The sequence below is a fragment of the Aotus nancymaae genome, unplaced genomic scaffold (assembly GCF_030222135.1).
Source record: "Aotus nancymaae isolate 86718 unplaced genomic scaffold, 86718_ANA_hifiasm-v0.15.2.pri h1tg000076l, whole genome shotgun sequence".
Taxonomy (NCBI): domain Eukaryota; kingdom Metazoa; phylum Chordata; class Mammalia; order Primates; family Aotidae; genus Aotus; species Aotus nancymaae.
Genome location: NW_026988491.1, coordinates 21,204,889 through 21,229,146, shown reverse-complemented (window position 1 = coordinate 21,229,146; position 24,258 = coordinate 21,204,889). Strand labels below are relative to the sequence as shown.

The following is a 24,258-nucleotide window of genomic DNA, read 5'->3' as shown; positions in this document are numbered from 1 at the left end:
ACCGCCTTCCGCATTGGCGTCCTCAGCCAGCTCCCATTATGGCTTCTGATGGCCTGGGCCAGGGCTTGGCGTGGCGCAGCGTCTGCTTTCATCCAGCGTGCTGGTGTTTGCCTCGTGGCATGCTCATTGCTTCACTCTTGCTGAGCCAAGGCACTTCCGTACAGGTTCATCCTGAGCTGCCTCACTGGCCTGCCGCGAGCTTACTCCCTCTTGGAGAGGGAGGGCCCTGGCTGGAGGTCCCTGGCTGGAGGTCCCTGGCTGGTGGGCTTCCTCCAGGAAGCAGCCTTCCCTCTCCACCCAGGAGTGCTCTCCCAGGTGATGGGAAAGCATCAGCGAGTTGGGAAATGCTGAGTTGTGAATGAGTCAGAAATGCAGCCACATTTTTTTCTCATAACTTTACAGTCCCCCACAAGGAATCAGGCCCAGGTTAGATTCTTATATACCTGAGGTCAGTAGGGCCGTAGTAGGGCAGAAGAATGTGAGCCAGCTCACAGGACATTTAATTCAGTCAGCAAGGTGGCACTGCCCAGCCCGCCCACTCCCCCAGGTGTGTCTGGACACACTGGGATTGGTTAGGTTGAGGAACGGTGAGAGGTGGAGAACTGTGCAGAAATAGCCCCTGGGAGGACCTGTGAGAAGAGGCAGAGAGCAGCCCTGGAGTCCAGGTGACCGACGGGCTAAGGACAAAGCCAGGGCCACTGTGTGTGCCTTGCTGGGGTGGCCGCTTAGTTATTCCAGCTCCTTTGTTTTCTCCATAGCATCACCCCTATTTCAGATGTGGACAGTGGGAGTGCGATGGACTGTGCCCGGAGGCAGTGATGTCCAGAGGGAGCTGGCTCTGAACTCAGGCACAGGCTCCTTCCTTAGTGGGTCATCGTGCTGGGACAGTGACTGACTGTTCAAGAGCAAAGAGAAGGACTAGAAGTTTGGACGGCTGCAGTTTCCTGGGTGAGGCCTGCACCTGAGGAAGCCGAGACGGCAAGTGCACTGGGCTGCCGGCCTGGTGGGAAGTAGGGCAGGCCGAAAACAGGAACTCAAAGTGGGTCATGCTCGTTGAACTGGAAGCACTGCGTGGATATCTGGGTTATTTCCCCGGCTGTCGTAAAACACACTTAGCTAAACCCTGCATTTATTCCTTTAGAGTTGAGCCTGGGAAGAGAGAGAAAGAGAGAGAGAGTGAGTGTTTGTGTGTGTGTGTGTGTGTGTGTGTTGGGGGCTGAGGGGGCTGCTGTCCAGGCTCTACCTTTGTGGGAGGACCTCCCCTTCCTTCAGCCAACCCCACTTGGGATGCCCCAGGCTGGTGGTAAACTCACTGGGCAGGTCAGAGCTGTATTTATATTTACAAAGCGTGTCCTCAGCACACCCTGCAAAGTGCCTGGCAAAACATAGGCATGCCACAGATAATTTTTTTAAAAATTGTTTTTCCTGCTTACAAAAGTAAGTCATGTTGATTTAATAATATCTAGAAAATTCAGAAAAGCATACACAAAAAGTCATTCTTACACTTAAAAGTGATTCAAATTTGGTATTTGTGTATGTGTAAATATGCATGAAAGAAAAGCTGAGAAAATATACTGCAGAATGTCTTCCATGTTACTAATCCCCCTCCTAAAACATGATTTTTAAAAATTGACTTTATCAAGGTCTAATTTGCATGCAATAAAACCCAGCCATTTTGAGGCACATAGTTAGATAAATTTTAATAATCGTGTGCACCTGTGTAAATATCACCTGGATAGCAGCATCCCAGAACCTTCCCCTGGGCCCTGGGCTGTTTTCACCAGGATGGCGTGTTGCTAATAGCATTTCTATCAGTGGACTCGCGCCATGTGCACTTCTTTATCTCGCTTTGCTGTTTTTAAGATTCATCATGTCAGCGGTTCCTTCTTCTAGCTGTGAGTCATATAGCATTGTGTGGGTGCACCAGTGTATCTGTTCACCTGCTGATGGGCTTTTGGACAGTTTCCAGGCCATGCACTTTGACTCTGAGGGTAAGGACACCCTGATCCTTTGGGGGCTTTGCTTTCACTCCTCTTGGATGCTTATTTAAGAGTAGAAAGCTGAATCATAGGAAAATGTGTGTGTGTGTACAAAAAAAATTGGCCAGGCATGGTGGTGGGCACCTGTAGTCTCAGCTACTTGGGAGGCTGAAGCAGGAGAATCGCTTGAACCCAGGAGGGGGAGGTTGCAGTGAGCCAAGATCGCGCCACTGCACTCCAGCCTGGGTGACAGAGCGAGACTCTGTCTCATAATTAATTAATAAGTAAATAAAATAAAAAATGTTGGGGGTGATATTTGAAACAAATAGGATAGAGAAGGGTTAACATTTTAAAAACATGTTACGTATAAAAATTGATAGGAAAAAGACAGACAATCCATTAGACAAATGGCAATGGATATACATAGGCCCTTCACAGAAGAAAACATTCAGAAGTGGCTGCTGAGCGTCTGAGTAGATGCTGACACCAAGGCCACGGTGAGACGCCGCCCTCGCCCAGCGGTGGATGGGGAAGGCCACGGTGAGATGCCGCTCTCGCCCAGCTCTGTGCTGGGGAAGTTTCAGGATGCTTCTGGGCTGGCAGGCCTGGTGGATGGGAGTGGGAACTGCTCGGCTGTTTTTGGAAAGTAATCTGGCAATGTCTTCAAACTTAAAAAAAAAAAAAATTATACCCTTAGACCCAGCTTCATTTTTTATCCTCTATCCCAGAGAAATTAAAACACCGGTATTTAAGAAACTTACATACTAGAGAAGACACACTTTTTGTATGTTTGAGAAACTCCTGTTGTGTTCTACTTCCCATTCCCCCACTCAATTTATTTTTATTCTGTAACAGTCTAGATTTTTGCATAGCAGCATTTTCTATGAGAAATGCACCTGAGTTCTGCCTTTTGAGGAACCTGTAGCTGGTCCAGGATGCAAGTGGCCTCTCCTTTGCAGCCTCATCTCAACTTGATGGCTTCAGAGATCAGCCCAGCGTGGACTTATGGGCACGTGTTCTCTGTCCTGGAGACAGCCAGCCTCACCAGCACCCGAGCTCCAGCTTCTTGGCCTCTCTCCTAGGCCAGTGGCCCACCCCCGTCAGCTGCTGGGTTCTCAATGCTTTGGCTGTCCCAGATCCCACACCTCTGCTGGGTTCTCGATTCTTCAGCTGTCCCATATCCCACACCTCTGCTGGGTTCTCAATGCTTTGGCTGTCCCAGATCCCACACCTCTGCTGGGTTCTCGATTCTTCAGCTGTCCCATATCCCACACCTCTGTTGGGTTCTCAATGCTTTGGCTGTCCCGGATCCCACACCTCTGCTGGGTTCCCGATTCCTCAGCTGTCCCGGATCCCACACCTCTGCTGGGTTCCCGATTCCTCAGCTGTCCCGGATCCCACACCTCTGCTGGGTTCCCGATTCCTCAGCTGTCCCGGATCCCACACCTCTGCTGGGTTCTGAATTCAGCTGTCCCGGATCCCACACCTCTGCTGGGTTCCCGATTCCTCAGCTGTCCCAGATCCCACACCCCTGCTGGGTTCTCGATTCCTCAGCTGTCCCGGATCCCACACCTCTGCTGGGTTCCCGATTCCTCAGCTGTCCCAGATCCCACACCTCTGCTGGGTTCCCGATTCCTCAGCTGTCCCGGATCTCACACCTCTGCTGGGTTCTGAATTCAGCTGTATCGGATCCCACACTTCTTCTCTCCTTTTGCCCTGAACTTGGTCCCCTTTTTGCCACAGACTGGGTCAGATGACTTCTGCTTCAGGTGGCCCCGGTCTTCCCCTCCCGACCCCTCTTGCTCCCTAATCTCTTTAGGGAGCACCCAGTGGCTGAACCCTGGAATCCGGGAATTGGAAGTTTAGAGAGCACCCTGAGGGTCACTAATCCCCTCACCAGTGCCGTTGGCCCGTCCTGACAGCCGGCCTGTGTGCCCCATTGATGTTCAGACACCCTGCCCTGCTAGAAAGTTCTTCCAGGCACTGCTCACCCATGCGTGCCAGCAGCTTGGCTTGCATTCCCAGCCTCCCCCACATCTGGCCCTGCCCTCACCTGCTCCCAGGGCACATGTGCTCTCCAGCCCAGCCCAGCCCAGCTGTGTTGATCCCCCGCGTGCCCTGTGCCTTTCCAGGTGCCCTCTGCCCTCCCTGCCTGACGTGATTTCCTCCATCCTCAGCCTCACCAAGGCCCGGCCCTCCTTCCCACACTCGCGTAGCACTGGTCGCTTTGCAGTATGTTCCGAGTCTGGGCAGTGTTGACACCTTCTGTTTAGCTGGTTTCTCTGGCACTGCTCCAGCAGGGAAGGGAGCTGGTACTGCCAGGTGGGGGTGGAAGCTCAGGTTCCCCTCAGCCTCATTGGCAGCTGAGGCAGGGGCTACTCGTTATTACCGGGTGGGTGAGGGGTACAGCTCCCTCCAGGCCTCCACTGAGGCCACCTTGGTGAGGGCAGAGGTGCTTCCTTGCCGCTCCCCACATGCACCCCCCTAACAGCGCATGGGTGGAGTGTGGCACCCTGCAGCTCAGTGGCGATGACAGCCCTCACTCCCCGCCAGGTTTCCTCTTACTCCGTTCCAGCAAGGAGGAAGGGCACTTTGCCACAGCAGGGTGGAATGGGGGCCCGGGCTGCCCCTTAGTCTCCACTGATGCCTGGTGGGCATGAGGCTTTTTACTAGCTGGCTCGGATGGGGGTGCCAGCTCCCTGTGTGGCCTCCCTGTGCCATCCTGGCAGGGGTTGTTGGGGTGCCTGCTCGAAGCCTCTCGAGGGTGGAAGTCTAAGCTGCTAGTTGGCGCCGCGGGCTTGGTGGGACAGGCGGGCCTGTGTTTTCCAGGGTGTGTGGCTGGGGCGGGGTGGTTGTTGTCTCAGGGTTTTCTGTCTTGCGAGGCTGCCCCTTCCTGGCTAGACTGAGTTGGCTTTTGTTGGGGCTTTGTGATTGCACCTGTTGGCATTTCCAGGTTTCAGGTCGCTCCAGTTCCAGATCCAAGATAGACGAGGCAAAGGAAATGTGCAGGGAGTCGCGGTGTCCCTCCTCAGACCCCAGGCCCTGAGCAGCCTGCCTTTTCTCCGCCTGTCACATCTTCGTGTGTTTGCTTCCTGTGTGACGTCCAGGGCTTCATTTAATAGGAGGAGCAGGAAAAGCATATCCAGCCCGTCTTCTCAGAAGCGGAAGGTTCTTGTGCATTGAAACAGTTTCTTTCTGTTCTTTAGATTCGTTTTGCTGATCAGTTTTCAATGTCACTATTCCTCTATCCAATCCTTTTTGCTACTGAGCCTGTCTGGTGATTTTTTAATTTCAGATACTGTGCTTTCCGGTTTTAAAATTTTCCTTTTGGTTCCAGTAGTTTCCATTTCTTTCCTGAAAACTTTTTTTTTTTTGAGACAGAGTCTCATTCTGTCGCCCAGGCTGGAGTACAGTGGCTCCCTGCAACCTCTGCCTCCCGGGTTCAAGCAGTTCTCATTTCTCACCCTCCTGAGTAGCTGGGATTACAGGTACCTGCCACCATGCCTGGCTAATTTTTTGTTTTGTATTTTTAGTAGAGATGGGGTTTTGCCATGTTGCCCAGGCTGGTCTCGAACTCCTGAGCTCAGGCAATCTGCCCTCCTCAGCCTCCCAAAGTGCTAGGATTACGGGCGTGAGCCACCATCTGGGCCTCTTTCCACCATCTGGACAGACAGAAAACGTCTGTCTGTCCACTCATTTTAAGGATGTTCAGCTGTGCCTGGATGAGCGTGTTGTAACAGCTACTTGAAGGTCTTTATCTGAAAATGTCAGCATCTGGGTCATCTCAGGTTTGACGTCTGTTGATCGTTCCCTTGAGAACGCTGACATTTCCCAGTTCTTGGTGTGCTGATTAATCTTGGGTTGTTTCCTGGACATTTGGAACGTTATTTTGTGAGGCCGAGTCCTGTTAAAGTTTTTTGGAGGCTGGGTGTTGTGCATACCTGTAGCCCTAGCTACTCGGGAGGCTGGGGCAGGAGGACCATTTGATGCCAGGAGTTCAAGGTTACAGTGTTCCATGATTGTGCCACTGCACTCCATCCTGAGTGACAGAGCAAGATCCTATCTCCTAAAAAATAGATAAGTCCTTTGGACAATTTTTCTATTTAATTAATGAATTAATTTAGAGTCTCGGTGTTTCCCAGGCTGGAGTGCAGTTGCTCAGTTTCAGTTCACTACAGCCTTCACCTCTTGGGCACAAGCCGTCCTCCTACCTGAGCCTCTCAAGTAGCTGGGACTACAGGCATGTACCATCATTCCGGCTAATTGTTAAAATTTTATTTTGCAGAGACGAGGCCTCACTATGTTGTCCAGGTTGGTGTCCATCTCCTGGCCTCAAGCAGTCCTCCCACCTCAGCCTCCCAAAGTGCTGGAATGACAGGCATGAGACACCAGACCCAGCCAGTTTTTCTTTTTCAAAAGCAGGTGCTCATCCTGGCTGGGCACAGGTGGCCAGTATGTCTCACGTGGTGAGGGAGGTGGGTCCTGTCTGCCCGGCCTCCAAGACCTTGGCTGCCCTGTTTTGATCCCTCAGGAGTGAGGCTGGACTCAACTGGTCATTCTCAGAGCCAGATATTCCTGCCACAGCCCCCCGCTCTGAGTGCCCCTCTGCCCCCCTACCCCCAGCACACCCTGGCTCCCCTGGGACGGGGGCCTGCACCCACCCTGCTGCCCCATAGCTCAGGTGTCCCCGAGGCCAGAGCTGGAGATACACTCAGCTCCCAGCCGCTGGCCTTGCGCGTCGGCCTCTCCAGCCCACAGGCCTGCTGCTGTGGATCTCTGCTGGCCTCGGTTCATTGCCTGTTTCTTCTGTCTTGTCCAGAGTTATTAGTTGTAGCAGGTGGGAGAGCCAGGCGATCCAGCTGTCTTCATCCTGGCCAGAACTGGACATCTGAGTGCTGCTTTCCATTTAGGCCGGGTGTGCTGTGCCCTGCAGAGCTGTGGCTTCGAGCCCGATGGGATCTTCACAGCCCTCTGAGATAACCCTTGTTATCCCCTCAGAGATCAAGATGCAGGACCTAGAGCTCAGATCACAGGTTGGGGAAGGGGCTCAGAGTGAGGCTGTTCCAGAATCTGGGGTGAGCTCCTTCTTCAAAGGAAAGGACTCTGGGATTTGTTGAAGTAGCCCCTGCGGCCTTTTGAAGCAGGGTGCTCGGGGGAAGAGCAGGGTTCCTGGAGCCAAATCAGTCCTGTTCCCATCGCGAAGTTCCCTGAGGCACCATGCGGTCCCTGGAGCCCTTGGACCCCCGTCTCATCCCTAGGATGGGAGGCTGACTTGGGTTTCCCACAGCCTGACAGTGGGCGTGGCGTGGAGATGGTAGGTGTTCTGTGTTGAAACGCCAGCTGGTATGGACTTCAGTTCTGTGAGTGTCGTCTAAGCAGGTCTGGGATTAGCCTGATGGATTTCCTAAACCCACAGACGGGGGCCGCACAGGTGTGTCATTCCACCCTGCCCTCCAGAACCTCCTGGCTTAACGGGAAAAGCCCAATCCCGTGTGTTGGCCGCAGAATGGCTTGTGCAGGTGAGTGCCCGCTGACGTGCCACAGCAGAGGAATGAAGTGGCATTCTCAGGCCTCCCGTGCATGCCAACAGAGCATCTGTGCTAAGGAGCCATGAGGTGGCAGGGCCAGGTGGGCGCGTGCAGGATGCTCAGAAGCCCTTGGACCTTGGGTGGTCCTGTGGGGTGCTGAGCAGGCCCCTGCCTGATAGTGAGGCAGGCAGACCACGACACCCTCAGGCTGGCATCATGGGACGTTAGGAAGAGGAAGGATTTCTTGGGCGGGAGGGGTGTTCCACAGGGAACAGACACTGTTTACTTGAGATGTGTCCCTAGAAGTTTGAAGGCTGGGCACAGTGGCTCACACCTGTAATCCCAACACTTTGGGAGGCTGAGGTGCGTGGGTCGCTTGAGCCCAGGAGTCAGAGACCAGCCAGGGCAACATAGTGAGACCCGTCTCTACAAACAAACAAACAAAAATAGCTGGGTGTGGTGGCGCACACCTGTGGTTCCAACTACTTGGGTGGCTGAGGTGGGAGGATTGCTTGAGCCTGGGAGGTTGAACTGCAGTGAGCTGAGATTGTACCCCTGCACTCCAGCCTGAGTGACAGAGCAAGACCTGTCTCAAAAAAAGAAGAAGAAGAAGAGACATTGGTGGCTACTGATGGTGTGCTGACAAGGGTCAGAGAACACATTTGATGACGTGAAACTGCAGCAAGTTATAATCGGAAGGTACCTTATCCCAGCACATGAACTTTGGGGGCTTGCTATGAGATTTTCTTCGTTATCTCATGCGGTCAGAATAACCATGGCTCAACCTCATTGGGGGTTGCAGATCAAAGGTCTTTGGGTGAAATTTGGCCACAGATTTTTTTCTTTGTTTGATTTGCATGGTTTTTCTTTTCCTTTTAAAACTGTAACATTTTACAATCAGAAGGTTTCACATAAAAATCCAAACTTAAGGCCAGGCATGGTGGCTCACGCCTGTAATCCCAGCACTTTGGGAGGCTAAGGCAGGTGGATCACGAGGTCAGGAGTTGGAGTTCAAGACGAGCCTGGCCAACATGGAGAAACCCTGTCTCTACTAAAAATACAAGAATTAGCTGGGCGTGGTGGTGTATGCCTGTAGTCACAGCTACTCGGGAGACTGAGGCAGGAGAATTGCTTGAACTGGAACCCCGGAGGCAGAGGTTGCACTGAGCCAAGATCACACCACTGCACTCCAGCCTGGGCTACAGAGTGAAACTCTGTCTCAAAAAAATAAAAAAATAAAATCCAAACTTGGGCACATCCTTGTGTGACAGCAGCGGCTGCCACGGAGACGGGAGCTGGGGACACAGATGTGCAGTCGTATCTGGAGAAGTTGCAGCTCAGGGCTGACCCATGGGCGCCATGTGGGTTCTGGCTTCCCCCACCTTCCATCTGTGTATCAAACCCACGAAGAGCTGTGTCAGGGTGGATGTGGTGGGCGGGGAGGGGAGGGGACAGTTTGACCACTCTCTGAGTTTGTTGCACGTGGTATTTCTGGGCTCTCTCTGGCAGTGGCGGGCAGGGCTGGTTTTTGGTCTTCCTTGGCAGAGGCAAGCACTCACTTTAATTTTTAATGAAGGTCAGATGTTCACCGGGCTCGTGTTTATTGAGCAGGGTTGCCAGGGAAACACGCATTTGCGTCGCATGTAACTGCAGGGGGAATCAGGACTCCCAGCCACTCGGGTCTCTTGGGTCTTCTTCTCCAGGATAGCCCCTACTGCTCGAAGTGTAAGCAGGCCAGGCATGCGGAGATCGATGTGGCCCGTGCCACTTCTCCTGGGCCTCAGCATTCCCCGCAGTGTGTGTGGGTGTGAGCCACAGACTTCCATGCTGCACTTGGGCAGTGGCCTGCTCTCTCACCCCGTCCCCTCTGCCGGCGCTCACGTGGCAGCTTGCGTTAGTGAAGATCCTGGGGACAGCTGCGCCCTTGGTTGTGAACTTGCTCTTGTTCTTGTTGCATATCCCCAAGAGGCGAAAGACGCCTGTGCCCTCCCAATGGCTGTGCGGGGCCCGGAGCGGCGTGTGCCGCCACCTTGACCCTGCCCTGCCATGAGCGTGCTCACACACCTGCACCAGGGTCACTGGCAGATGCTTGGTGCTCCTGTGACACACGGGAAACCCATGGACCCTCCTGCTGGACGGGAGGCCACTGCCTGTGGCTCAGTTGAATCCAGGAACTTCTAGCATCAAAGCTGATTGTCAGCAGGTACTGTTTTCATCTATGAGTCACGAGCATGAAATAAATTTAGTTTCAGTGGATCACAGCAAGCACTAAAAAACAGAGAACAGAACTGAAAAAGAAGATGCTGGAAGTCAGCATGCTCTCAGCTGCACCAGCAGGGATTGCCCAGACTGCGGCAAACGCTGCAGCGCTCTGGAGAGGAGGAGCCAGCAAATGCACGAGCCACCAGAGAACGGGGGGACCAGGCTCACTCGCTGGCGTGGCGTTTGATTTTTCTGGATGGCCATTTGCTTGTTGCCTTTACTGGAGAGCTCGCCGCATGTCAACATGAGTCACCATGGGGCCTCTCGCACAGGAGAATTTATCTGTGTCAGCAAAAGAATATGAAAGTGCTGCAAATCTCCACCTTCTGCCCTTTGCAAGATGTTCCACGGCGTCTGTCCGCCCGGGTCTGGTGTGTTTTCTCCCGAGGATGCTGTGGTGTGTCCATACACCACGTGCTGTGCAGGGATGCCGTCGGGAGGCGGCACATTGAGACTGACCCTCGGAGGGCGGCTCTTCTGCCTCTAGAGGACCGTCCTCGTCCTCCAGAACTGTGTGCCAGTCCCCGGTGGCCCCCCACCCTCTACATGACCGTCAGATGAGCAGGTGCCAGCTCTCCAACCAGTGGGCCCTGGCGAGCATTTCCTGAGCCCCTACAGGGAGCTGCTGTCTGTTTGCTCAGATTCTTGGCCCCATTCCTTGTCTCCTAATTAGAAATCAGAGTTTTGAAGACTAGGGCATAGTGCTGTGACACGCCGAGGTGAGGAGAGTGGGAGAAGGGGTGAGTGCCGCAGGCTGGGGCATCTCACTCTGTGGAGTCCTCAGCTTAACACAGGGACCGCGGTCTGCCTGAGGGAGGCAGAGCCTCCATCTCCAGCCCAGCCTTTTTGACAAGAAAGGAAGTTTCCATGTATTGGACATTTTTGTGCTTGAAACGTTTTCACTCCTTATCTTATTCCAGCTCCTAAAACCTCTGTGGGGTTCATTGTTCCACCTGCGTGACAGCCATGCTCCAGGCTCAGTGGCGTACCCACAGTAACACAGCAGCCGGCTGGAGGCTGAAGCCACGCCAGGTCCATGCCCGCGTCGAGACCTGGGTCATGCGTTCCTGCCCTGGCCACACCACTCCAGGTCTCCTGAGTCAGGAGGAAGCCCTTGTCCTGAGCCGTACCCAGTACAGCGGACCACTGAACAACGTGGGGGTCACCGCCCCAGCCCCGTGCAGTTGGAAACCTTTCACTCCCCCAGCATGTAACTCCTAATAGCCTACCATTGACTGGACGCCTTGCTGATAACATAAATAGCTGGTGAACACATTTCTTATGTGGCCTGAATTATATACTGTATTATTACAATAAAGTAGAGGAAAGAAAACATGATTAAGAAAACCATAGGAAGAGAAAATGTGTTTACTATTCATTAAGTGGAAATGGATCACTGCAACCTCCACCTCCCGTGTTCAACCAGCTCTCCTGCCTCAGCCTCCTGAGTAGCTTGCCTCCACACCTGGCTAATTTTTGTATTTTCGGTAGAGACAGGGTTTCACCATGTTGGCCAGGCTGGTCCCAAAGTCCTGACCTAAAGTAATCCACCTGCCTTGGCCTCCCAAAGTGCTGGGGTTACAGGCGTGAGCCACTGTGTCCATCCTGTATTCTTATTCTTGACGTTCCTCAATAAAGCTGTGCAGACAAGATTGAATTTTATTCCTCTATTAACTTTTCTGTCCCTTTTTAGCGACAATAATGCCATTCATTAATCTGTGTGTAACAGGAACGTGTGTGTAAACTAATGTCCCCTGCTGGCATCTTTGTCTTTTTCTCTCGCCTGAGGAGCAGGTGCACCTTGCTGCAGGTCCAGTGTGGCAGAAGGTGCTAGATTCGCCCCAGGGTGTCCTTCATCTGTTGTCTCTTGCCCTGTCCCGAACACTTGTAGTTTGATTCAGAATCGTACCCAAGTGGGATCCATCGTCCTTCCACCCAGAATGGCTGCCCGCTTCGCAGCCACTCACCCTCTCCCTCCCAGCGGCCTTTGCCTCTTCCTGTCTCCTGCCCCAAGACACCCTCCTCCACCTGAGGGGAACCCTCTGAACCCTGACCCTGACGGTGAGGCTGTCCCCGCCACCTCCCTGCCCCAGTACTTGTGTCGCTCTTCCAGCAGGACCCGCGTGGACTGCCTGGCCTCGGGCTGGCACCCCTGGCATGGCATGGCCTGCAGCCTGGTCAGCATGGTGAGTCCCATCATGGGCTCTTGGAGTCTGTCGGACCGAATGTGCAAGGCTGAAAGTTAGTAACCTGTAGACTCAGGTGACTGTCCTGGAGTCATTCATACCTTTCCGTGCTGCGTGTTGTGTCGCTTCCTAAACCGGTCGACCAGATGCTGGGGAACTGACCTGACCGCTGACTCTCGGAACATGGCTTCTTATCAGACAGCCATGGTTGTGGTTATCCTCAGGCACGGGGAGGTCCTGAGGTCTGCTCTCAGCAGTCTAGGAAGATTGCAGTGTGCACTGTCATATCCGTAGGTGGCGGATCCCTGACTCAACCATCTGGGTCGTGGAACCCTGCCCCGAGCCTGGCCCATGCTGGGTCCCGGAGCTGCAGAGGCCTGGCATTAGCTCTGTCTCGTAGGAAGAGGATGCCAGGGCGTCAGGTGCAGTCACAGGGTTTGAGTGCCATGGTCACATCCCGGCAGGACCGGGAGGGCAAGAAATAGGGGATGGTTAAGGAGGCAAGCCGTGCCAGACGAGAGGGGCTGCATCGGAAGGCTAGCGGCGGAGACAGGGAAGCTGGTCCACGTGCGGGTGTCCAGGATGCCCAGGGAGCCTATGTGGCTGTCCTGTGTGGATGCCGAGCTGCAGAGTGGGGAGAGGCCTGGAGCATCGGGATCTGGGGTCCTAGGGAGGGCAGAATAAGAAGTGGGTGGAAATTGTGTTCTAGAGTCACGGCCACGAGGGCAAGACGGGAAGGCCGGGAGCATGGTTCACACCTGTAATTCCAGCACTTTGGGAGACTGAGGTGGGCGGATCACCTCAGGTCAAGAGTTCAAGACTAGCCTGGCTAACATGGCAAAACCCCGTCTCTACTAAAATTAGCTGGGCATGGTGGTGGGCACCTGTAGTCTCAGCTACTTGGGAGGCTGAAGCAGGAAAATCTCTTGAACGAGGAGGTGGAGGTTGCAGTGAGCCGAGATCGTGCCATTGCACTCCAGCCTGGGCAACAAGAGCAAAACTCCATCTAAAAAAAAAAAAAAAAAAAAAAAAGGGAAGCCAGGAGGGTGGCCCAGGTGGGGGCACTGGAAGATGGGGGCCCTGAGAGTCACTCTGGACCCACATCCTATGACCCCACTTCCTATACCCAGGAGCAGGCTGCACAGACAGCTCCTGAGACCTCCGCCCCTCCTGCCAGACTTCTTCCTCTGTACCACCTCCCCAACAAGTCTGCTCCACTTCAGAGGAGTCAGGAGGCCCCACTACTGGGCTTTCAAGGTTTCTGCAGTGTTCAAAAGCCCAGTTTGGACACTGCCCTCCTAGACTCCTCTAACTTGATTTCCAGAGGCAGCAACTTTTAAAATGATGCAAAATTACTACAAATGTACGGCAAAAATACAGTATTTTAGCTATATTGCAGGTTTTATAGCCAACCTAGGAAGCTAACTACAAATTATAAGGTTCTTCTGTGTAAGAATATATCATTCCTCCCTAACAGTAGTTCTAGAATAAGCTTTTGGAAGCCAGCTTGCTCAGATGTGGCTTTGCTATCTTCGATCCTATGTTCTCCTGGGCAGGTTCTTGCAGGCCTTTGGCTTTAGTTACCCGTCTCCTCCCACGGCTCTGCTCCCAGCCCAGAACTTTCTTTGATGTGCAGTCCTGTAATTACAGCTGCCCACCGAACGAACATTCCCCAGGTGGCTTGGGTGGAATCGACCCTTCCTGGTTCCCAGCGGGGAGCATGTCCTGTGCTGTCATCCCCTGAGTCCCTGCAAGTCCCCGCTGTCTCCTCCCCTAACCCACTCCAGTCCCGCCACACTTGGGCTCTGCCTCACTTGCGCGCTCCATGGTTCCAGCTGTCCCGGGTCCTGTCCTGTGCCTCCTTCCCACTTGGATTTCCTAACCAGACACGGTCCTGCAGACAGAGGCCGTGTCTTGAGCATGTCTCCCCAAATTTAACACGGTAGCTGGCCCAGAACGGTCAGCATTTGCTGCCTGAATGGCTGAGCAAATCGTGTGCAAAATTGCAGGTTCCATTTGGTGACTCTGCTGAATAAAACATCCCACTCTCTGGTAACATTGAGCTGCCCATAGCTACTTAGCTTGGAGTTTAAAAGTGACGTATAACCTTGTTTTTATTTTGGGATTTTTCATTTTTTTATTTTTCTTATTTTTGGAGATGGGGTCTTGCTGTGTTGGCTGGGCTGGAGTGCAGTGGTGCCATCATAGCTCACTGCAACTCCTGAGCTCAAGCAATCCCCCCTCCTCAGCCCCCCAAAGTGCTGGGATTACAGGTGCACACCACCACACCCAGCCTGGATTTCTAATGATAATATTAAAGCAGAATGTTCTCAGCTTTTTGGAGTTGGACTTCTTTTACCTGTGTGGATTCTGACGAATTCATTGACGGAAGGATGTGGTGTTTTTACAGATGCCTGCTCTGTGCCTGTATCTGAGATCATCGCGGTTGAGGAAACAGACGTTCACGGGAAACATCACAGCAGTGGGAAATGGCAGAAAATGGAAAAGCCTTATGCTTTTACAGGTGATAGAGCCTAAATGTCTTCTCCCACAATCTTCATTAATTCTATGTAGATTACACGAGACGGAACTATTTTGTCACTCGCTTAACAAGCTCAATGCATTGATTTATCCTTATGAAATCTTCCTAATGTTTTTTTCCAAAGGCTGCCTTTTGTTAATGTTTTCATTAATGGTCATCTTTTCCCTTTTATTTGTTTGAGACAAATTTAGTTCTTGTTGCCCAGGCTGGAGTGCACTGGCCGTGTCCCAGCTCGCTGCAACCTCCTCCTCCCGGGTTCAAACAATTCTCCCGTCTCAGCCTCCTGAGTAGCTGGGATTACAGGCATGTGCCACGATGCCTGGCTAATTTTTGTATTTTTAGTAGAGATGGGGTTTCACCATGTTAGCCAGGATGGTCTCGATCTCCTGACCTTGTGATCTGCCCACCTCAGCCTCCCAAAGTGCTGGAATTACAGGCGTGAGCCACTGTGCCCGGCCCTTTTCTCTTATTTTCTTTATGTGACTTAAAAGGTTTGAAAGAGAGGATGTTTTGCTAATATACCTCAGTAATTACTAACTAGTTGGAAGGGAAGAGAACCCTTGGGAAATCCGAGTTAGGAACCTGTAATTAGCTGCATTTGGTGGGTATTCGCTTGAGGTATCGTCAGTGACACCGCAAAGCTTGCACTAACGAGCGTGTTTGCTTCTGTGCAGTTCATTGTGTGAAGAGAGCAAGACGGCACCGCTGGAAGTGGGCGCAGGTGACTTTCTGGTGCCCAGAGGAGCAGCTGTGTCACCTGTGGCTGCAGACCCTGCGGGAGATGCTGGAGAAGCTGAGTATGTGTGTGTTTGGACTGAGACAGGATGGCCGTGGGGGCAGGTGCCTGCCCGGTTGGGTGATCTTCCTGATGTCTCTCCCTTCATGCAGCTGGCCACACCCCAGCTGGACTTGATGAATCAGGCTGACTTAATTTCTCATTAGTGCACCAGCCCAGTGAATGCAAAGAACATGGGCTCCACAGCCGGGACCCTGGCGTGGAGTCTAGCCCCCTGCTCACTAGCCAGGAGGCATGGGGTTAGGTCACTTACCCTTCTGAGCCTCAATTTCTCTTTCTGGGAGTCGGGATGGTAATAGCTTTTACATTCAAAGTGAATGTGGGAATTAAACTGGGCACATGGAGGAATATACCTCGTATCTGTCTGGGATGTATCAACATGTTTGTTAAAAAATCTTTTTCTTGTTTTGTTGAAACGGAGTCTTGCTCTGTTGCCCAGGCTGGAGTGTAGTGGCATGATCTTGGCTCACTGCAACCTCCACCTCCTGGGTTCAAGTGATTCTTCTGCCTCAGCCTCCCGAGTAGCTGGGACTACAGGCACACGCCACCATGCCTAATTTTTGTATTTTTAGTAGAGACGAGGTTTTACCAAGTTGGCCATACTGGTCTCGAACTCCTGACCTTAGGCGATCTGCCCACCTTGGCCTCCTAGAGTGCTGGGATTACAGGCGTGAGCCACTGCGCCTGGTCAGGGATGTGTCCACATCTGAAACGTCGTAGGAGCCTGCAGCCTGGTGGGTTAGTTACTGCATGTTGAGTAACAAGACTGTCACCCTTAAAAAGTGGTAGGATGGGTAGAGATATAATCTGTACATTAAACCCCCATGACATTCAGTTATCTATATAACAAACTTGCACATGTACTTGTGAACTTAAAAGTTTAAAAAAAGGAAAATTTGGTACACACACACACACACAAAAGCGGTAGATGTTCATTTTGTATTCATAACACTATTTCATGTTGTTTGAGTACAACCTTAAGACACAATATTTTTTTGAGACAGGGTTTCCTCTGTTGCCCAGGCTGGAGTGCAGTGCCATGATCTCAGCTCACTGCAACCTCCACCTCCTGGGCTCAAGTGATCCTCCCACCTTAGTCTCCTGAGTAGCTGGGACTACAGGTGTGCGCGACCATGCCTGGCTAATTTTTTTGCATTTTTTGTAGAGACAGGGTTTTGCCATATTGCCCAGGCTGATCTCGAACTATTGGGCTCAAGTGATTGTCCCATTTCAGCCTCCCAAAGTGCTGGGATTACAGGTGTGAGCCACTGAGCTCACCCAATACACAGTCTTGCCAACTCAGGCTAGGCTTCACCGGTAGAATAGAAATTGGCATGCGTTTAGGTTAGTTTTATATATTTGAATGAATTTGGCACCCACATCAAGAAAGTGAATTTCAGTTTATTAAAAGAAGACATTCCCGTATATCTGCCTCAGAGAAGCATCCTTGCTTGAAAGAGCCCTTCTCTTGATTACCACTGGGGTGGGAGGACCTGCACTTCCACACTTCCCTGTTTAATCCCAGGGGACCTGGCCTCCACCACCTGTTGTTATGACAAGCTCATCCTGACAGTCCTCTCATCTAAAACCACCACAAGGCCTGTTCCTGTGCGTGTCATTCCGCACTGGGGTGTTCAGAAAAGTACATCTGTTTCTCCCGCCTTGCTCACCTCCATTTGTCTCTCAACTCCCCCTGTCTGTCCGTCCTGCTCTCTTTCTCCCTTTCCTCCCATCAAACCTGTTTTCTTTTTTTTTTTTTTGAGACAAAGTTTCGCTCTTGTTACCCAGGCTGGAGTGCAATGGCGCGATCTCGGCTCACCGCAACCTCCACCTCCTGGGTTCAAGCAATTCTCCTGCCTCAGCCTCCCAAGTAGCTGGGATTACAGGCGAGCACCACCATGCCCAGCTAATATTTTTGTATTTTTAGTAGAGACGAGGTTTCACCGTGTTGACCAGTATGGTCTCGATCTCTTGACCTCGTGATCCACCCGCCTTGGCCTCCCAAAGTGCTGGGATTACAGGCGTGAGCCACCGCGCCCGACCTCTTTTGTCTTTTCCTTTTTCTTTTTCTTTTTTTTTTTGTTTTTGTTTTTGTGACATGGAGTCTTGCTCTGTCACCCAGGGTCGAGTGCAGTGGTGTGATCTCAGCTCACTGCAACCTCCACCTCCCAGGTTCAAGCGATTCTCCTGCCTCAGCCTCCCGAGTAGGTGGGATTATAGGCATGCACCACCGCATCTGGCTAATTTTTGTATTTTTTAGAGACAGGGTTTCACCATCTTGGCCAGACTGGGCTTGAACTCCTGATCTCAGGTGATCCACCAACTTCGGCCTCCACAAGTGCTGGGATTACAGGTGCGAGTCACTGCACCTGGCCCAAACCTGTTTTCATGAGACTTTGGGTGAATGGACTCCAGATTTAATCCGACAAGCGCAGACTCCAAGAGAAAGTCCTCTGAACCCTGCCTCCCACTGAAGAATGTGGATTCATTTTCATCTTTATAATTCACAGAAAAACCCATACAGTTGTGCATCTGATATAGTCCACTTGTATCTGAAAATTATATATGATTCTATTTTTCAGCTACTCTACAATTTTAATTTCTAACCTTGTTATCTGTTTTAGTGGGGGTTTTTTTGTTTGTTTTCTTTTTGTTTTTTGAGACGGTCTCACTCCATCACCCAGGCTGGAGTGCAGTGGTGTGCTCTCTGCTCACTGCAAACTCCGCCCGCCAGGTTCAAGCGATTCTCCTGCCTCAGCCTCCCGAATAGCTGGGATTACAGGCACCCACCAGCTACCACACCCGGCTAATTTTTGTATTTTTTTGTAGAGAGGGGGTTTCACCATGTTTGCCAGGCTGGTCTCAAACTCCTGACCTTAAGTGATCCAACCGCCTCAGCCTTCCAAAATGCTGGGATTACAGGCCGTGTTAGTGTTTTATTGGTATGTCACAGACGTGGAGGATCTGGTTCTGAGTGTGCACTGGGTGAATTTTCACGCTGAGCACACTTGTGTAACCAGCACACAAATAAAAGAGCCGAATATTGCCAGCCCCAGGGTTCCCTACTATGTCCCTGTGGTCATTACTCCCCAAAGGGGAATGACTGCCATGACCTCTCAGCAACTAGGTTCATTGCTGTACTTGACATAAATCAAATCATACGGTAGGAACCCTTTTCCGCCTGGCTTTCGGCTCAATGTTGCACTTGTGAAGTTTCCACGCTGTTGTGTGGGGCTGTAGTTTGTGCCTTCTCTGGGCTGTGTGGCATTCTGTGATGTGAATGGCACAGCCATTTATTCACCTATGGTACTGCGGCTGATGTTTTGGCTAGCTTCCTGATGCGGGCCATCAGCAGTAGTGTTGCGGACGTTTTAGGGCATGTCTGCATTTCTCCTGGGTGCATACCTGGGACTGGAGTTGCCGGATTGTATGTGTCTGTTGCACGTGTTGACTTCTGCAGACACTACCAGCCTGCATTCCACCCTCAGGGCGCAGGAGTTCTGGCTGCCCCACATCTCAGCCCCACCTTTACATTTCAGCCGTGGTGGTGAGTGTTAGTAGCCTTGCATTATGGTTGTAGTTTGCATTCCTTAATGGTTAATGAGGCTGAGAAACACATTCATATGTTTATAGGACATTGGATATCCCCCTTCATGAGGATCTGTTCAAGTCCTTTGTCCATTTTTCTATTTGGATGTTTCTTTTTCCTTCCTTCCTTCCTTCTTTTCTTGTTTCCTTCTTTCCTTCTTTCTTCTTTTCTTTAAGAGAGTCTCGCTCTGTTGCCCAGGCTGGAGTGCAGTTGCACGATCCTGGCTCACTGCAACCTCTGCCTCCGGGGTTCAAGCAATTCCCAGCCTCCCCGCACCACCATGCCTGGCTAATTTTTTGTATTTTTTAGTAGAGGAGTATTTTCACCATGTTGTCCAGGCTGGTCTTGAACTCCTGGCCTCAAGTGATCCACTTGCCTTGGGCTGCCAAAGTGCTGGGATTACAGGCCTGAGCCACCATGCCCGGCCGGTTGTATCTTTTTTTCTTTTTGAGATGGGGTCTCACTATTTTCCGGGCTGGAGTGCAGTGGTGCAATCTTGGCTCACCACAACCTCCGTCTCCCAGGTTCAAGCCGATTCTCCTGCCTCAGCCTCCTGAATAGCTGGGATTACAGGCTTGTGCCACCATACACGGCTGATTTTTGTATTTTTGGTAGAGACTGGGTTTCACCATGTTAACCAGGCTGGTCTCAGACTCCTGACCTCAGGTGATCCACCCGCTTCAGCCTCCCAAATTTCTGGGATTACAGGTGCAAGCCCCCATGCGGCTCTATCTTTTTCTTAATGATGTATAGAAACTGTTTACATATTGTGGATCTGAATCTTTTATTGAATTTATGAATTACATTCTGTAACTTGCCTTCAATCTCGTTTCTTTTTTTTTTTTTCTTTTAAGAGATAGGGTCTTGGCTCGGCACGATGGTTCACACCTGTAATCCCAGCACTTTGGTAGGCTGAGGTGGGTGGATCACCTGAGGTTGGAAGTTTGAGACCAGCCTGACCAACATGCTGAAACCCCATCTCTACTAAAAATACAAAAATTAGCCGAGTGTGGTGAAAGGTGCCGGTAATCCCAGCTACTTGAGAGGCTGAGGCAGAATGGTTTGAACCCAGGGTGGGTGGAGGTTGCAGTGAGCCGAGATTGTGCCCTTTCACTTCAGCCTGGGCAAAAAAGCAAAACTCCATCTCAAAAAAATAAAATACAGAGAGATGGGTTTTGTTCTGTCGCCCAGGCTGGAGTATAGTGGCACAATCACAGTTCACTGCACCTTTGAACTCCTGAGCTCAAGCAATGCTTCTGCCTCAGCCTCCCAAGTAGCTGAGGCTGTAGGCACCTGTCACCATGCCTGGCTAATTTTTTGAAAATTTGTTCATAGAGCTGGGGTCTCACTATGTTGCCCAGGCTGGTATCAAACTCGTAGGCTCAAGGAATCCTCTCACCTCAGCCTCCCAAAGCACTGACATTATCAGGGTGAGCTACTATGCTCGTCCTATTTTTATGATTTTAAAAAAGTTTCTGGTAAGGTTGTGTCCAGTTTAAGACATCTTTGTCCACTGCAAAGTCGTGAAGACGTTTTCTTCTCCAAGAGCTATTGTTTTCCGCTTCACATTCAGATCTATGTAATCCATTTGGAATGCATCTTTGTATACAGTGTGAAGTGAGCAGTCAAGGTTCATTTTCCTTTTTCTTTTTATGTATTCATTTTTTTGAATGTCTGTGCCTATAAATATTCATTTTCTTGAGACAGGGTCTCGTTCTCTCACCCAGGCTGGAGTGCAGTGGTGTGATCATAGCTCACTACAGCCTTGAACTACTGGGCTCAAGTGATCCTCCTGCCTCAGCCTCCCAAGTGGCTGGGACACAGGCATGAACCGCTATGCCCAGCCTTTTATTTTCATTAAATATAAGCATCTGCTTGATCTTGTGCCATTTTTGGGAACGTCTTTTCCCTGCTGCACTGTTTATTTTTTTATGGTTTGTGTATAGAAATGTGATAGAATTGTGTATTTCGCCTTGTATTCAATGACCTTGCAAAGTTCACTTATTGATGCTAATAGTTTGATGATTATTTTAGATTTTTGACAAACACGATCATGTCAGCTGTGCATAAGAACAGGTCTGCTTCTTCCATCGTAATTCTTCTCTCTTTTATTTTTTTTCCTTATGTTTTTGCCCTGGTTTGGACTAACAGAGGGGTGCCAGCAGCATCCTCGTCTCAGTCCTGAGCTCAGGGAAAGGTTTTAATGTTTCTTAGGTTTTTAATAGATTTTAAAAATCAGAGTTAAGAGAGAATTTCCTTTTAATCCTACTTTTCTGAGAGTTTTAGTTTTTTAAGTGGAGAATGGGGTGTTGAATTTGATAGATGCCTTTTCTGCATCTATTGAGATGATTGCATGATTTTCTTTTTTTTTTTTCAGTTAATGTGTTGAATTACATTAATTTCTCATTGTTGCATTCCTGGAATAAACAGACCTCTTTGGTTATGATGTAGTACTCTGTTTGTATATCACTGGATTTCACATACTGATATTATGTTTAGGATTTTTGCACATGGGTTCACGGGAGGAATGTCTGTGAATGTCAGCCCCTTTCTGATAATGTCCTTGTCTGATTTTGTTCCCAAGGTCACAGTGGCGTCACACAAAGAGTTCATACATGTTTCTTATTTTCTGTTCCCTGGAAGAGTTCATATAATCTTGGGGCTGGAAGAAGCTGGGTGCCGTGGCTCATGCCTGTAATCCCAGCACTTTGGGAGGCTGAGGCGGGGAGATCACAAGGTCAAGAGATTGAGACCATCCTGGCCAACATGGCAAAACCCCGTCTCTACTAAAATACAAAAAATTAGCCGGATGTGGTGGCATGTGCCTGTAGTCCCAGCTGCTCGGGAGGCTGAGGGAGGGGAATCGCTTGAACCTAGGAGGCAAAGGTTGTAGTGAGCCAAGATTGCACCACTGCACTACAGCCTGACAACAGAGCAAGACTCCATCTCAAAAAAAAAAAAAAAAAAAAAGTTTGGGCCAGGCACAGTGGCTCACGCCTATAATCCCAGCACTTTAGGAGGCCAAGGGGGGTGGATCACAAGGTCAAGAGATCGAGACCATCCTGGCCAACATGGTGAAACCCCGTCTCTACTAAAAATACAAAAATTAGCTGGGCGTGGTGGCGTGCACCTGTAGTCCCAGCTACTCGTGAGGCTGAGGCAGGAGAATTGCTTGAACCCAGGAGGCGGAAGTTGCAGTGAGCCGAGATTGCGCCACTGCACTCCAGCCTGGCGCCTGGCAACGGAGCGAGACTCTGTCTCAAAAAAAAAAAATGTTTGGAAGAATTCAGTTGTGAAATCATCTGGGCTTGGAGTTTTCTTTGTGGGAAGTTTTAATTAATACCTTTGGTGTCTTTATTACCTGTCAGACTATTAGATTTTCTGTTTCTTCTGATATCTCTGACAAATTTTGTTTTTTGAGTTTATCCATTTCATCCAAGTTTATGGGTTTATTGACCTGAATTTATTAGTAAATTATTTTATTTTCTTTGTAATATTTGTAGATTCTGGAGTGAGGTCTCACTCTTTAGCCCAGGCTGGAGTGCAGAGTGCAGTGGCATGATCATAGCTCACTGCAGCCTTGACCTCCCAGGCTCAAGTGATTCTTCCACCTCAGCCTCCAGAGTAGCTCGGACTACAAGCACACACCACCACACCCAGCTAACTTTTTTTTTGAGACAGAGTTTCACTCACTTTGTCACCTAGGCTAGAGTGCTGTGGCACAATCTTGGCTCACTGCAGCCTCCACCTCCCGGGTTCAGGTGATTCTCCTGCCTCAGCCTCCCAAGCATCTGGGATTACAGGCACTTGCCACCATGCCCAGCTAATTTTTGTATTGTTAGTAGAGACAGGGTTTCACCATGTTGCCCAGTCTGGTCTTGAACTCCTGACCTCAAGTGATCCGCCCGCCTCAGCCTGCCAAAGTGCTGGGATTACAAGCATGAGCCACCAAGCCCAGCCTAACTTTTTTGATTGTTTTATAGAGACAGTGTCTCACTTTATTGCCCTGGCTGTTCTTGAACTCCTGTGCTCATACGATCCTCCTACCTCGGCCTCCCAAACTGTTGGGATTACAGGCGTCAACCACTGTGCCTGGCTGAAATCCTGTTTCGATCAGTGAATTTTAAAACACACATACCTTTGTAATTCAAGCCCATTAATGCTTTTGTCACCCCAGAAGTTTTCCCATGATCTTTCCCCATCAGGTAGGAAACCACCAGGCTGGTGTTGTCTTGTTTTGCCTGCTCTCAAACTTCATGTACGTGGGACTGTGTAACGTGTGCTCCTGGGCGGAAGGCATCAGTCTCTCTGTGTACTGTTTTCACATTGATGCACGTTGACTGTGCACAGGTAGTTCGCTTATTTCATGAGTGAAGGATGCTCCGTTGATATGTGGACTGCATCTCAATCTGTTCTTCTTGTGATCAGCGTCTGGGCGTCCCTGCTTCTTGGCTGTTGGGAATAATGCTGTGATGAACATTCGTGTCTGGGTTTTTATATGGACTTAGGTTTTCAGTTTTCTTGGGCAGGTACCATCTTGTTACTTTTGTTGATTTGTTAGTTAAACATGTTCTTTTAAGTAGCAGATTTGCATGAACCCACCAACACAGAAATGTAGAAGTTGTGATAAGAAAATGGGGGTGACTGAGGAAACCCAGGCATGGGAGTCTGGCAGGGCCCCTGGAGGGACTGAAATGAGGTCAAGGAAGCCATTGGCTTCTGTCTTCCCATCTCTGCGAGCACCTCCCTGTGTGGCTTCCTCTTTCCATGCCTGCCTGTCCGCTTCTCTTAAGACTCTTCCCTACGTCTGCTTCCTTCTTCCTGCTGTCTGCACACTTAAGTCCTTCACTTGCAGAAGCACAAGTTTGCCCCCAGGAGGTGCACCCTACAGCACCCTTCAGAACAGAGAGAGTCTTCTCAGTCAGAATTCTGAGTTCACGGGACTTTCATGATGTAGGATGTTATGTATAAAATTTTTCTTTTTGGTGCCACAAAGAAAAATGTGTATTGGGACAAAGGATTTCTCAGCAAAGCAATTCTTCTTACTTTCTGCAGAAAGGGTACTCCCATTAGCAATCTTGCCCCAAGGGTACAATGAACAAAGGAAAGCAGACATATTTATTTCTTATGTATTTGGGGTCATCCTTACTGCTGTGTCTGATTTCCATTGGCTGGAGCCAGACCACACAATCTAAACTAAAACTCGATTGGCTAACAACTTGAAACTAACAGGTAAAAGCAATGGAGAGCAAAACAGGAAGTCCAAATAAGGAAGGGGCACAGGCTGTGAACTGGGGCATGCCTGTGAACACATCCTGCACAGACATCTTGGCTAAAGTACAAGGACATAGAATGTGCTACGTGCCTGTACATAGT

The 24,258-nt window shown here is 50.4% G+C and overlaps 1 protein-coding gene across 5 annotated transcripts in view; it reads left to right on the top strand.

The window, feature by feature from the left end:
- CERK (ceramide kinase) overlaps window positions 1-24,258 on the top strand; it is an 84,533-nt gene that overhangs the window by 29,462 nt on the left and 30,813 nt on the right. For 4 of the 5 annotated variants that reach the window (XR_010339407.1, XM_012449447.3, XM_012449446.3 and 1 more), the window contains 2 exons: window positions 14,366-14,479; window positions 15,172-15,294. Coding sequence is in view for 4 of the 5 variants with exons in the window: in XM_012449447.3 (XP_012304870.1) it covers window positions 14,366-14,479; window positions 15,172-15,294 (237 nt within the window). In the remaining variant the exon portion in view is untranslated. Of the gene's footprint in view, window positions 1-447; window positions 1,992-14,365; window positions 14,480-15,171; window positions 15,295-24,258 lie in introns of those variants that run through there. The other variant, XM_012449448.3, reaches the window with a different exon arrangement.